This window comes from Montipora capricornis, chromosome 8 (assembly GCF_036669925.1).
Source record: "Montipora capricornis isolate CH-2021 chromosome 8, ASM3666992v2, whole genome shotgun sequence".
In the NCBI taxonomy this organism is placed as follows: Eukaryota; Metazoa; Cnidaria; class Anthozoa; order Scleractinia; family Acroporidae; genus Montipora; species Montipora capricornis.
Genome location: NC_090890.1, coordinates 43,019,865 through 43,034,864, shown reverse-complemented (window position 1 = coordinate 43,034,864; position 15,000 = coordinate 43,019,865). Strand labels below are relative to the sequence as shown.

The following is a 15,000-nucleotide window of genomic DNA, read 5'->3' as shown; positions in this document are numbered from 1 at the left end:
AAAGTGCATGTGGATAATTTACAATTTATTTCAACAGACACAATAACTTGATAACAAAGTTAACAACAAAGAGGGGTAGTAGTCTGGGCTGGTCAATTACATGTATCTAAGAGTGGTGTGGGATGTTTGGCACAGGCCAGCGCATTCTCACTCAATCGCTTAACGACATTGCAATTTATCAAGCATTTTGCCAGCCACTTTGTGCTGTGCTTGTCCAGTCGGGCTTTTGCTTCTCCCCCTTCCCTCCCTACTTGTACTGTTGGTGTCTTGATGCCTGGTTTGGGGACTTAAAGGCTGGGTTGTGGGGATTGCTGGTCATGGGAGTGTTACTCAGTCAAGAGGCTGGCTGACTGGGTGGCCTGATCCATTGGAAGTCCCTAATTAAAACATATCCCAAGCATGCATTCTCCATTTGGCAATGCAGTTGTTAATTGGAATGTGTTCATACATTGATCTGCATAATAGTAAACATCTTGTGTTATTTTATTAGGTATTAATAGCACTCTTGAAGACTGGAGGACATTCCTGACACAGACCCTTACTGGAGCACTTGCTGCACCACATGACTTGTTTAGAAAGGTAGCTTTATGAATTTGTTTCTTATTTTGCTTGCTAACTTGTTTTTTCATTTTAGGTCATTATTGCAAATTTGTTTTAAATTTAACTCTCGTAGACGCAAGAACACTTCCAACCACGTGTCCATGGATTTGAAATTGGTATGAAGCTGGAGGTAGTTCATCCCGTAAAGCCATCAATCATCTGCCCTGCAACAGTCACTAAGAGTCTGGGACCCTACTACTTTGCGATCACTACAGACTACCAGGATGATGTACCGTCAGTGACGTTCTGTAGCCACAGTGATTCACCTGGAATCTTTCCACCTGGATGGTGTTACAGGCATCAAGTTGAGCTTGCTGTACCTGCAAGTAGGTGAAAGTTTTTAGGTCCTCAGTGAGCAGATAACAGGTGTTAAGAGCCACAGGCATTAATATGGCCCAATTAGTGGAGTTTTAAGAAGACTGTACATTAGATATTAAAGACATGTGACCATCCACAGGAAAGCCAATAGAAAAGGGGATGACATGGGCTGTGTGTGATGTACCACATGGTTACAGGGTATATACAGTGGGTTGTTAATTAACTGCAAAATGGTTGATTTTTAGTGGATTAAAGGTATACAGGTACTGTAGTACTAGTAGAACGAGTTTAAAAGCATTTTGCATCATAATTTGACCCTACCCTGTTAATACGACCAATTTTCCATGGCCCGAAGGTGGTCGTTTAAACGGGGTTCCACTGTATGTGCATAATTATTTTATGACTTGTACAGTACTAGTAGCTGTCATGGTTGCTTTTGTTCAAGTGCATGCTGAGACACACCAGATATGTTGTTTTGCATTTGTGCGTTTAAAGTTTCTAAGTAGCGTGTCAGATGTGTACCAAACAAAGCACAGTAAAATACAAAGAAGCTTAATAGGTATGATTATATCATGTGTTAAAGAAAATTTGTTTCGTTTAGCGTGTTAAAATAGCATGCCGGTGTCATGACCTTTTTGTTGATTTTACTGTGGATGGCCACGTGCAGTGAATATTATGATGACTCCATTTGACTTTCTTGGAGAGTCCCTGGGCAGAATCCCTGCAGAATGAGTTCTACTTGGTCATCGCAACTTTTGTATTGTTCATAATTTTTTAATGTTTGATGTTTTTCTTCTTTTCTTTGTCATAAGGGTGTGTTATGCCTGATTTACGTGACATGATTTAGTGTGAAGTCATGGCATAAGCAAGTTGCATACAATAGTAAATTACTTTAAGTGGCGTACGAATTTGCAGCAAGGTAGATTCAGTAGATTGCCGTGTTGAAAAAAAAAATCACAAAATTATAATGATGAGCACTTTGAATTAATTTCAGACTACACAAAGAAGACATTTGCATGGGACAAGTATTTGGCACTTTGTAGAGCACCGTATGCTCCAGCGCATCTGTTCAGAGTATGTAATCGTTAATGCAGACACTAGTTGTTTGCATAAGCTAAATTGCTCTTTGCCTTTTTAGTATTAATATAAAATTATGTGTGTTGTGATAGTTGAATCCCAATTTTTAAAACTAAATTTCGTCTTCAGACACCCCAAGTTTCTGGGGAATAAAACAATTAATATGTAATTTGTACAAACATCCTTGTATTATAAGTTCTCAGGGAAACTTGCTGCCTCCCAAACATTTTTTGGTTGCTCCCACAATCCTTTTTTAGTCTCCTGTGGAGAGGTTAGGTGATGAACCAAGAGAATGTTTGCAAACAAATCTATAATCATGGTCTGGCCTCTTTTTGTAAGAGTAAATTACACCAGTGTGGGTATTGAGTGAATTAATGTGAGTTTAAGAAATACTGATAAACTCATGGATGATGCTGAATGTTTAGCAGAGTAACATACAAGTGCTACAAATGATAGTAATCTGTAGCATTGTCCTGCCAGTGGATGCAGGGCAAGCTTTACAATGATAATAAAAATCTGTATTTAAATTATCATAATGTCTGTTGAAGACATAAAATAATTTGAGGAAGCCTTTAAATAACACAACTTCTTAATAAGTTGCACCATTTGTCCTGTTTGGGTTTGTACAGAAAATGAAAGCTCATAAATTTAAACCTGGAATGAAAGTCGAAGTTGTCGATCTGGAGCAGCCGCATGTCATCCGTGTTGCCACCATAACAAACATCTTGGGTCGAATGCTGCAGCTCTTTTTTGATGGGCATCAAAAATTCCAGTTTGTGGATTTCGAATCACCTGACATTTATCCTATTGGCTGGTGCAAAAGAACAGGTCACCCACTCTTGTCGCCATTTGGTCGAAGTAAGTGGTGTTCCTGTTGTATGCTGAGTTCTTTATGAAAGCCTGTCATTTTGGGATTGGATTAGCTAAGGGTTTGCTTATGTCCAGGATTAACCCTTAGGCTACTAACCTTTACCCTCAACTTATAGTGGGAAATACAGGAAGCAAATGTTTTGATTTAAATGGGCAAGTACACAACTCGGACCAGATCAACTCAGATCACTCACCTCAAAACAATTTTGTGCGCCAAAACTATTTCTTTGCCTGATTTCACCATGATTACACCATGATTACTTGAAAGATTAGGGCTAGGTTGATTTCTCAAGGCCTTATCATTTTTTTTTACAAGGATCTGAGGTGAGCGATCCAAGTTGATCCGAGTTGATCTGGTCTGACTCTTGTACCTGCCTGATTTAAAGTCCACTTTGTGTTGGATGTCAAAATTGGGTGTGCATCTAATTAGGGTCAATGCAACTGTTTTTCTTTACTCATTCAAGGAGTAGTATTTGGGATACCCTTTGTGACATTAGTTTGTCTGTATTCCGAGACACGAGTGATGTAGAAGTAAGAGCAAGTAGACACTTTGTGATGCTTATTGAAATCCACGTGGATCTAACTAGGGTCAGTCCTGGGCATATCTGTAAGGATATGCCAAACATACAATATCCATGTCAGATCTGTATATGTGTCTAGGTACATGTTAAATTGCATATTCATGTATGGCTTTTACTTGACTACCCCTTTCACTCTGAAATTGCCGCCATTGACAAGTAAAATCATCTTGTTTTAGAGAGAGTAAAACATATAATTACCTCTTTTTGCGAGGAAAATTAAGAGATGATTATTGAAACACCACCCTTGAATAAATGCTGCAGTTGGAACAAACTTAACTGCTCTAAAACAAACTCTAATTCAATCAGAAGAATGTGGTGTTTATTTGAAGATAATGTGAAAAAAAATCAAGTGTGTTCCAATTCTTCAGAATTCACACCATCCCTGGAAATTACAATTATTCTATATTAGCAAAGAGTGAGACAGAAGTTTATTGTGTTTCTGTTTTGCAAAATGTTTACAAGTTACATGTATTTGCAAATTATTTTTGACTTAGTAAATATTGGTATTCAACATTGGTATTGAACATTGGTATTGAAATGCACCCACAAGTAAACACTTCCCTTGAATCAACAAAGCATCAGAAATGCTAAAAAAGTTAATAAATGATGCAGCATTTAATCGGGAATAGGGTGTACCTCTGTGAGTGTTGCATAAAATATTTGCAGGAGGGATGCATTGGTTTTATTAATGGCATCCCATAGGTCAGAGCCATGGCATGTGTCTATCTTAATTAACTGGATGGTCATGTGGTGACATTGAAATACGAAATACTAATTACAGTAGCTTTTGAAGTGTATCAGGATTTACAGGGTATACATGTTAACTGAACACTACGTTTCTATTGCCTGTCATCCTTGGGATATTATAAATCCTGATACAAGAAAGGAAAGGAACTTTATTTAAGTGTCTAGTCGTTCTAGTGCTGGAGCACTAATTGGGGACACTAAACTGAAAGTAACAAATTATTAAGACAAATTAAGTCAAATGTTGGTTTTTGAGGAGAGGGAAAAGTGGAGTACCTGGAGAAAAACCTCTCGGTGCAGAGTAGAGAACCAACAAACTCAACCCACATATGACGCCGAATCTGGCAATCGAATCCGGGTCACATTGGTGGGGGGTGAGTGTTCTCACCACTGCGTCATCTATGCACCCCTACAGTTCAAATGTTCATGTACACTGTACATACATGTAGAATTTCCAATGGCCTTAATGGTATCGAATTAATTACCTGCAGTAACCTGTGATTGAGTTCTTTTTTTTTCTATTATTGAGTTCTTGATACAAAGATGATGTGCTCTGATTAAATTTCCGATAATCACATGATCAGTTAGGTAAACATTGAGAAATATCGAGTTACTACAATATTATTATTACTATTACTCATGCAATGCCAAGAGATTGTAAAACTTTCATGGATGAAACCCAAAATTTTGTATCTTGTGGTTGTCATTCTCATGAAATATCCAAGTAGATTTTACTTGAAACGTTACAATTTACATTACTTGGAGATGAGTTGGAATAGACCAGTTTCGATATATTAAAATTCAGTCTTAAACAAAAGACATCATCTTGAGGCTCTGGGTAATAAGTATGAGGATTTGTATGAGTTTATTCCCCAGAGCCTTGAGATGATGTCTTTTGTTTAGGACTGAATTTTGATATATTGAAAGTGGTCTATTTGTAGGTGGTATCACCTTCTTGATTCTTGGTTAAATTCTTTTTTCAGTTCCGTCAGATTCAATGAGGTTAGTGCTTTGATTTCATGATTTAAGTTCCATTTATTTTATTTTCAGTAGTGCTTGGACCACTCAAGTTCATATATAGTTTCAATGTCATTCCTTCATAGTACAGCATGGGATAATGCATGTTAACAATGTTTACCTCTTCTGACCTTACCCCTAGCTTGGCAGACAGTGAATCGGACACTCTTGACTTGCCGTCATTTCTTGAGGTCATGGGAAGGCAGAGTCAGTCCCAGGCAGGGCAGTCAGCCGGAGGTAAGTAAATGTTGGTGATACAAATCTAAACTCTCGTAACTCTACCACATTATATTCTAAGTGAGAATTGGTGAGAAAAAAAGCCTCATCACCTTTGCTTTTAATTCTTAAAGAAACATTTTGTGGGATAGAAGTCTTAGTGACTTGTGTATCCCTCTCACCCCCAAACAAGGTAAAGTCACCTTATTTAACGTCGGTAGTTTGTTCAGCTATGAGGCTGGTATCAATGGAAGCTTGACTGTCATTGTTCCATTTACGGGTATTGAAGCTACAGCTACCTGGATCAGAGGAAAGTTGAAACAGACTTTGAAGTCACCGAGGATTGAACTGGGGACCTCTTGCTCTGAAGGCCATGCATTAACCAACTGAGCTATGCCTGCCCCTTTCTCCTTCCCTGGGGGGGGGGGGGGGGGGCACACTGGAAAAAAGTCTGGGATGCTCTTGACCAGCAGACATGTAAGAGATTAAGAGATATGATGAACAACCCATTGTTTTGTAGTGAGATTCTCATTCTGAGTGGTTTCAGTAAGTACCAATAGTAAGTACTTTACTTCGGAAAGTTGGCTACTTTATTCCTAAATTGAAGTAATTAAAGACAGATTCTTTCATACCGAAAATTAAAGTTCATTTTGACAATGACAACAGTTTGTTAATCTACTGAAACCAGCCACCGACTTCCAATTTTGCTGTATTGATACCCCTGCATTTCTTTTAGTGGAAATCAAGCAGTACCTCATCCATATTGTGGATAATAATAATTACCGGTACTTCCCAAATAAGGATTCATTCCAAGAAGATTTATTATTATGTCTCACTATTGTTTACCTGGGTAGGTTTGCTGCCAAGAAAGACTTCTTTAGTTAGGTAGGTGGAGAGCTTTTTTTTGTATGATGCATCTTGCATTACATGCACATCTCTGTTTGGTGGTCTGCAGGCCTTTGGTTGCTCAAGGGGTGGATAGCACAGTCTGAGGGTTGTCAGAACCATTTGAGTCGTCCACTGGTTTGGATTGCAATTTATCCACTTAATAGGTCAATCCATGTCTCGCACAACAAGGGCCAGGCGTCTGCATGGTACTTTATGTAAATTTCCAAGTTGGATAGAAAAACAGTGTTGTGAATAGACCAATTTCGCTATATTAAAATTCAGTCCTAAACAAAAGACATCATCACGAGGCTCTGGGGAATAAATATAAGGATTTGTATGAGTTTATTCCCCAGAGCCTCGAGATGATGCCTTTTGTTTTCGACTGAATTTTAATATATTGAAATTGGTCTATTTGGCGAAGAACTTTTGCACATGAACTGACTTTGCTTTGCATTTTTTTTTTAATTTAGCAAACTTGATAAGGATGACAAGTCAGCTGGTGAAGAAAGTGATATCAGTGATGATGATACAGGTGAGGGGAGCAGTCTTTATTATTTTGGTTCCCAGGGGATAGGTATGGGCTTTGATACAGGTGAAAGTAGCAGTCTTCATTTGGCCCCCAGGGGGAGGGTATGGACTGTGATACAGGTAGAGGGAACAGTCCTCATTTGGCCCTCATGGGAACAGGTGCAGGCTGTGATGCAGGTGAGGGGAGCAGAGATGTTTTATTAGTCATCGGCCATTTGGTTAAAGAGTTGGCGTCATTTCGAGCAAGAGTGAATTAGATAGAAGTGTTGATCTATCACTTTGCGCCTTGCCCTAGCACACTCACAAATGGATTTATTTATAGATACACTTTGCGCACGAAACAAACAAAGGGTTGCCAATCTTAACCAATCAGAAGTAGCCATGTCATGCGTGACGTCTTCTGCCATGTTTTTTTCAGGGATGTGACAACTGGGTATTCTAAAAATAGACTCATTTGTGACTGGGCTGGGGAGTCCACCCATGCCATAACAACACTCTTATTTTTCATGTAAAAACTGGATTTTAGTAGCTTTTTTGGGTTTGTCATTTTCTGTTTAGCTTCTTCAGTTAATTTAGATGTGGAAGGTCATGTGGCATCTAGCCCTCTTTGCTGACCTTTTTTTCGAAATCAACCCCTTAAGGCTGGACATGTACAAAACACAGGTCTCTGGTCACAGGTCTCTGTTTTACCAATACAGAAACAAACCTAAATGTTCATGAAAGCTAACCTTAGGCGTACAAACTCTTGTTTAGGTCTAATTAGGTGTAAGGTTAGCTTTAATGAATGGTTAGGTTTCTCTCTGTATTGGTGAAACAGAAACCTGTGACCTGAGGCCTGTGTTTTGTACCTGCCGCTTAAGGCTTCACTTCTATGGAAAGAAGGTGGCCCCAGTACTAATCCCATTCCTAGCTGAGTCAACTTTTAGTAGAGTTAACATGACAAAAGTCTTCCCCTGTTTAATTGGTCACGCTTACGAAGTCTTTCCACCCTTCAACTCAGGGTCTATCATTGCCTGGTCGACCAGAAAATCCTCCTTGTACAATTCCCGGGGTACTCTTCACTCCAGGAGTAACCCTTGAGACATTCTCTGCTAACTTGCGTTTCCGCCAAACGTGCTGAAAACTTGTGTGAAACGAAACGATTTGGGTTTGAAGTTTTGCTTGTCCTTGCTAGGTTCAGAACGCTTCTATCACAACAAGAACCAGATTTTCTTCAACAAGAGTTGCTGTTATGGACCCTTGTTGGACCCTGACAAGGTGTCACAGTTGCCAGAGGCCACCCCTCCGGGGAAAGTCAGTAGTGTGATACGCACAGGACTGGAGATGGTAGCCAAAGCAGCATTTGATCCTGAAAAAGTCATCGATCTCATGCAGGAGGGGTGTGGGGTGCGGGTGGTGGTCAAACACAAGGGAAAAATCTTCAAAAAGGTAAGGATGGAGACAAGTAGGTGGCGCTGGGGCAAGTCAGGTAAGCGCATGCAGCAAAAAAAAGACATGACAAATTCATATTCAACATTGAAAAAGGGATTATGGAAATGGGTTAAGTGTCCCAACATTTACGATTTACGAATGAAAGAAATGCAGTTATTTTGAAGCGCGGGTTATAAACGAAATATAGAAGTGATCCTCTCACTTATCTCGACGACAATTTCAGCAATTGTCTCTTATAGACACCTGAATCATTCAAGGGAACGAATGAGCCCAACAAATTGACCAGCGGAGTGAGTCCCGAACCGTGAGGGTTCATAATTCAGTTGGTAGAGCATTGCACCGGCATCGCAGAGGGTCATGGGTTCGAATCCCGTCGGAGCCGCGTGGCGCCGTGTGGATCACTTCTATCTTTCATTTACGACTTTCCTTGGGTTCTACTGCCAGGATTGGAATAGTTAAAACGTAGCATTTTTTTTTGCGGGTAGAAAGTGTCAAATGTCAACCCCTTTTTTTCAAGGAATTCAATCAATTGTGTTGAGGTGATGGGGACTTAAAAATCTAAGTATTTTCCACCTATTTTGATAGCAATAAGGTAGGTCAGGATGAGGGTGAGTAGGAGGAGCCTCCCTATGCACTGTATCCTTGAGTCAACCTTTGCGCGTACCCTTCTATTTTTAGAACTAACTCTTAATTAAGCCCTGGCCAAACTATCGAACAAAGTTGGATTCCACATGCAACATTGTTGGATGTAAATGTTGAGGTAGTAGCAAAACACTATCCAACATTGCTTGATGAAACATTCAAGTATGGCGCTAACACTGAAACGAAAACCGCTCTTAGCGTTTGTGCTGTTGGAGCTGTTTGAGGACGGAAACGATGGATTCAAAGGAGGAAAATTAAAACCAAAATTGGTTGTGTAGAAAAAGGTATGTTCACTGCAAGATACATTCGTGCGTAGGAGATGGTGAGAGTGAGCTCGGATCAATTTGCAGAAATTGTAAACGCTATTGAAGCAGAAATCTCCAAACAGAGCGATAGGGGACTAAAAGTGTCCCAAAGACATGGCCTTGTTTCATACTCGCTGATGAAGGATTCTAGCTGTTGACCCGTGTCCGCCATCTTTGTTACAAATAAGGCTAGAAGCCTAGGATTGAAAATAAAATAGTGATTTGTGATTGGCTAGCAGCGTGAACGTGACTCGATTCAGGACAACAATGGACACAACTTTTGTTGTAAGAGCTGCAAAACAATGCAACATTGTTGCTTCGAGCAGAATTGTTGGTCGCAATGTTTGATCAAAAGCAAACTCCCTCCAACACTTGATCGAACAAAAACTGTTGGACGAACATCATCCAACATGGGTGGCCAAACGATCGAACGATGTAATTATGTTGGATCGAGCAAAGTTGGAGCGTTGAATCCAACTTTGTTCGATAGTTTGGCCAGGGCTTTAAGCAGGAGACTCACATTTACAACAATTTTCGCAATTTGCATACATCAAGTGAAGCTATGATCCTCGCAGTTATGAACGCAATTTTTGCAATTAGGTAGAGAAGCCTGAAAATTTCAGGACTTCAACGGGGTTTGAACCCGTGATCTCGCGATACCGGTGCGACGCTCTAACCAACTGAACTATGAAGCCACTGACGTTGGGAGCTGGTCAAAAGTGAGTTCTAATGTTCCCGTGAGGAATGGGATTGGGAATGTGAAGCTATGGTCCTCGCAGTTATGAACGCAATTTTTGCAATTGCGTAGAGAAGCCTGGAAAAATTGCGTTCATAACTGCGAGGATCATAGCTTCACTTGATTTCATATCCGCAGTTCATATATGATACATTTCATATATCATTTCATCATTTTGGTATATTGATATCTTTATTCTGATTGGTCATTCTCAACAGTGCGTGCAGAGCCGAAGAACTCGTGGCGTTCAAAAAACAGAAAGATACGGGTAAATGTTGACTCATAGGGCTTGTATAAGTGAGGCAAGCTCCTGCTCATGGGCTACTGGGAAGGTGGAAGGGTTAGCGTCGTTTTTCTAAGTACAGCTGTTAAAGGCCCACCTTCAACCGACAGGCTTTTCGACCGTTTGTTTTTGTGATGAAAATTCGCATTGCTTATCGCAGCGTTCCGATTGGATGAATTTCAAATTTGGCTGGATTTTCGTATATGAAAATTGTTCCGCGACACGCAATGCCTGTCGGTTGAAGATGGGCCTTTAATCTTTGCTTGAGCACCAGAGGTTACGGGACATTTTGTGACTAGCTAGCTCCGTGAGCGGGCAAAGTGAACCAAATCCCGTGGTGTGATTGGCTACCCAAGAGTGCAAGATTGAGCTATACTGCCCTCTCGGGATTTCTCGCTTGGTCCTGCAAGATCAAAGATCTTTATTCGGTGTTTTATCCCATATAATAAATCATTTATTGACCAAGTTTGTTCAGTCGAGATGGCTGGATATTAGCCTCGTTCTTATTTTGCGTGGTTATGGACCTCGAAGTCCATCTTCCCTACGCTTGGTCAATAACCCATATGTATTCCCAGACGAGTATGCTGAAGTTGGGGAGAAGAGCAAGGCTTAGGGAACGCCTCGTGACGTTCATCAAAATCGCCGTGCATCTAATTACGTGCATATCTGGACGTAAAATATCTGAAAGTTATTTGAGAGTGGTGCGAATGGTGCTTTTCTTTTCTTTTAACAGGCAATCTCGCGCGTGGATTCGCGACCAAAGCTGGAGCGCTATTTAAAGCGATTTTGTCGGAGGCTCATCTGTTGTGAGTTCTTCTTGAGTCTGAAGCCAGTTCCAACACCTTGTCCTGACCAGTGTCAGGCTGATGGTAGGCAGTCAAGCCATTATTGTTTACGCATTGAGATATAAAGGAATGAGAGAAGTGATCGTCGCACTGCAGCGGGACAATTTAATCAAAAGGAGGTTTTTACGTGACGTCATCCCCGCCATGCTGGTGGACGAAAACAAAAGATCTCTCATTAGCTTCTTTTGTTCGTCCACCAGAAGTCGTACATTTCTCTATTGTTATTGGTGACCCTAGAGGTTGGGTTGAAAACGTGCTATTATCCCTTGTAGACACATGAAAATTTCATTCATTCGTACCGAGGGATACTCACTTTTTGCCCATTCAGTGAAAATGTTATACACCGAAAAAAAAAACCCAAACGAAGCAAAAGGAAAGCAATAACTGGCAACAATTCGATTTTATTTTCACAATCAAGAGGACTTTGTTTTCGTAATTTTGTTTTTGAAAGAATTCCACTTTTTGCAAATTTTGCGGGAAATCGCCAACCTGTCTTCATAATTTTGCTGTAATATTTTAGGAGAGTGATGCTGGCATGTCTTGGTTTTCAACCGTGGTACTGGTGGTTCAGATTACACCGTAAGGATCCAGCGCAGTTAATACATATTTCAAGATTTCATTTAAAACTTATGTACATAAATTTCAAATGTGTAAACAATATGTTTTCATTGTTCGTACATGTAATGTAAAACACGTAGTGTCCTGAGACTACGAAGTTTTGTTTTTAATTTGATGCTACCCGCCGCCTTTTGTTCGAGGAATTAAGGACATTAGGCGACTTCTTACTGGGGTCCAAGTTGGCCATAAGTGCGAGAGAAACTCAAGTCAACTCGAGACTTGACCTCTTGTCGCCCTATCGTGTTTTGATCTGCCCAAGTATGCATTCAAGGGGGATAAAACTAAACTTGAGATCGTACTTTGGCTTAGTCTGAAGACACCTCGTTTCTAAGGTACATGCAAAGTAAGGTCACGGTACTTCAACTAAAATTAACTCCGTTCACATTCAAAGTAGAAATCGGGCGTACTTTAAAGCCTACCTACGTCCCTAGTATGAAGACCCCAATTAGAGAGTTTCCGGCACACTTTAAGGCAATTTCCTAAAAAAGCAAGAAACTTGCTGGATTTTAGTTAATTTCTTGCCAATTTGCCGCAGATGTTGACCAACCTCTCAAACGAGAGAGACGAGGGAGAATAAAATGATTTCATGCTTTTATGTCAAACAACGATTTTACCGTTTGTCGCAATGCTAAATCTAAGTTATTGTGCTTAGACAATGGGCTACTTTTTTGACTGAAAGAAAAATTCGATTGAGACAAAAAAGTGTTGAGTCCTATCGGGTACCCGTTGAACTCGTAAAAGGAATCTCCTGATTTATTTATGAGATCTTTTTGATTATATCATCAACTTTGAATTTAGCTAGATTTGCTGGCCTGTGATAATCGAATATTTCCTTAAATTGTCAGCGATTTTACCGGCAAGTTGTGAATGAAATTGCCGTGAAGGGTTGCAGTTATCCGTTGCTTCCCGACCACGATTCAAAAGTGTGTTTTAAATTTGTTTTCAGTTGACAAAATCGCCGCATTCATCTGCCTCCATATGTCTGTGTTTTAATTACCTTAACCAGTTGTATCGATTTGTTTTTCAGATCAAGGGAATTTGCAAGGCCCCAAGGGACTTAAGGCAAAAAGATCACGCGAATATTTTGAAGTCAAGCATCTTGGAGTCGAGAAAAAGAAGAGAGGCCGGAAACGGAAGTCAGAGTACTTACTTCCGGGGGAGCCAAATAGTATTGTTACCAGGCCCCTGGTGGAAAATGCCGTATCCATGCCAGGGGCGTCCTTTTCTGTTGTTGAGGGGCAAAGGATATCTTCAGCGGTAACAACCATTGCGCATGTTCAGAATGGTTCCACCGTCAGTCAAGGGGCTTCCGTCGTTTCTCCTCCAGTGGTAACTCTGGCGCCAGTCAGTATAGGAAACCCCAGATTTCAAGGTCCTGCCAACCCGTCAGCACCTCGTCCAACCAAACCGGTGAAAACAATTCCTATGCTCGCCCCCCAGGGTAAACTTCCCATGGTTCAATCCCACCGGGCTCCTATACCGTTCAACGCTTTACCGGGTGGAAAACCAGTCATGAAGGAGGTGATTATTTTATGTTTCGTATTTTTTTTGTTGTAATTTCAATTCACTCCCCGCTCGTGGGTACACGATGTTGGGAGTGAAATTCACTGTTGTTCGGTCACATGCACATGGTCGTCAAAACTTTATTATTATTCTTATTTCATGGTGTTGTTTTACATTTGGGTCATCTAAGTGGCAAGGAAATTTACCTAAAATGCGTGCCGCACGATCCCACTTGAATCGCTTCCACTTGCACCGCTGTTCGTATCTCAGTAACGGGCAATAATCCAGCGGAACCAGATTCTTCTGGAGTGTCGATAAAGAATGCCAGAAGATTAAGAATCTTACAATGCAAGCAAGGCAAAAAACCCGAAGTTTTCGGCTACAGTGGGCAGAAATATCAATGTTTTGACTGGCATGATTCCGTGCAAAACGATGCAGATGTAAAAACAACCACAGTCTTGGTCGCAAATGTTGTAACAAAGACGGAAAATTTTTCCCCCTCTACCCCTTCTATGTGCACGGGTTCGACTGCATAAATTAACCGGTAAACGCAAAATTGAAGGGAGTGAGGATGAGGGTTACGTTACTAATAGCTTGGATGTGATTTACGTGCTGTTCTAGCGAAGTGTTACAACTGTTTATGCCCGAAGTTGCAGCTCTTAGATAAATCCCCTACACATATACGCATTCAAAGGATCACTCTCCATAGTGGCTTTTCAAAGCCAGTAATACTAATGAACGCTAAAGTAGAAGAGAATGTTACAATCGCTCTCGGGAAACTCAACCAAGGACTATCTGAGACATTTTCAGCTTTGTTGTCTTGAGCCTGGAAGCCCCAGGAAAGCGACCAAAGCGGTCGGCTACTCTGCCTCGTAGCCTGAGTTATCGCTTAGGTTTTAACTTGTTGTGTTGCTGTTTCAGGGTTTGCTACCTCATACGTCTTCCAGTATGCCCAATGTTACGCTAACGGACGGTTCGAGTCGAATAGTGACCAACGTCTCTAGTCAGCGATTTGAAACCAGTGCTACAAGCTCCGGTACCACTATTACATTTGGTCGGGCTCCGCCCAACGTTACGATATCAAACTGCGTTCCACCGCCACTGACAAAGATAGCCACCGAGAGTAGAAGTAGTCACGTGACAACCACGGCCAACTTGACGATTGAACAGCCAAATCAGCTTCCGATTCACGCTGTGTCCGCGGTTCAAACGGCCAGCAGTAATTCAGTTGTGCCTCCTTACTCTTCTGGTTCTGCCCATGCACCACCAATGTCAAGACCTTCATATAGCACGGTCACTGTTGGACAAATGCCTGGATACAGACCAGCGACAAGTCCGCCGATTTATCCGCGACAAGTATTTAGTGCGAGTCCCGGAGGAGTGATTCGACATCCCGGAGTTCATCCGAATTCTTCAACGAAGGAGTCAGCAATACAGGTCAAGCCGAGTAGCGGAACTGCTGCTCTCCCTCCTCCGCTAGTTTCAAATCCTCGTTTACCCCTAAAGGGAGTACGTCCTCAGGGAATCTATGTTCCCCCTCAAAGCAACAGTGCTACGCCTTTGTCACAGCCGCGACCAGCGTTGCCTTCACATCCAACCTCGTACGCTCCATTGCCGGTCAGAACAGGTGTAATAAACCATCGCCCTCAAGGAAATGCCCCACCTCCTCTAAGCAGCTCATCTGGTGGCCCAAATGCACATCTTCAAGTTGGTGCAAGAGAAAAGGGATTATCGCAGCCCGGGCCCCCTCCTATGTCTCAAAGGCCCATTATGCCTAACTATCACGGAATTCCACGAT

General features: G+C 41.3%; 1 protein-coding gene across 2 annotated transcripts in view; it reads left to right on the top strand.

The window, feature by feature from the left end:
• Positions 1-15,000, top strand: part of LOC138059418 (uncharacterized) — a 39,388-nt gene that overhangs the window by 17,628 nt on the left and 6,760 nt on the right. For both annotated transcript variants that reach the window (XM_068905016.1, XM_068905015.1), the window contains exons 7-18: positions 491-579; positions 674-926; positions 1,913-1,992; positions 2,625-2,853; positions 5,174-5,192; positions 5,350-5,444; positions 6,278-6,308; positions 6,782-6,843; positions 8,014-8,267; positions 10,970-11,105; positions 12,727-13,220; positions 14,124-15,000. The exon at positions 14,124-15,000 is cut by the window's right edge and continues 134 nt beyond it. In XM_068905016.1, the coding sequence (XP_068761117.1) occupies positions 491-579; positions 674-926; positions 1,913-1,992; positions 2,625-2,853; positions 5,174-5,192; positions 5,350-5,444; positions 6,278-6,308; positions 6,782-6,843; positions 8,014-8,267; positions 10,970-11,105; positions 12,727-13,220; positions 14,124-15,000 (2,619 nt within the window). The remainder of the gene's footprint in view (positions 1-490; positions 580-673; positions 927-1,912; positions 1,993-2,624; positions 2,854-5,173; positions 5,193-5,349; positions 5,445-6,277; positions 6,309-6,781; positions 6,844-8,013; positions 8,268-10,969; positions 11,106-12,726; positions 13,221-14,123) is intronic.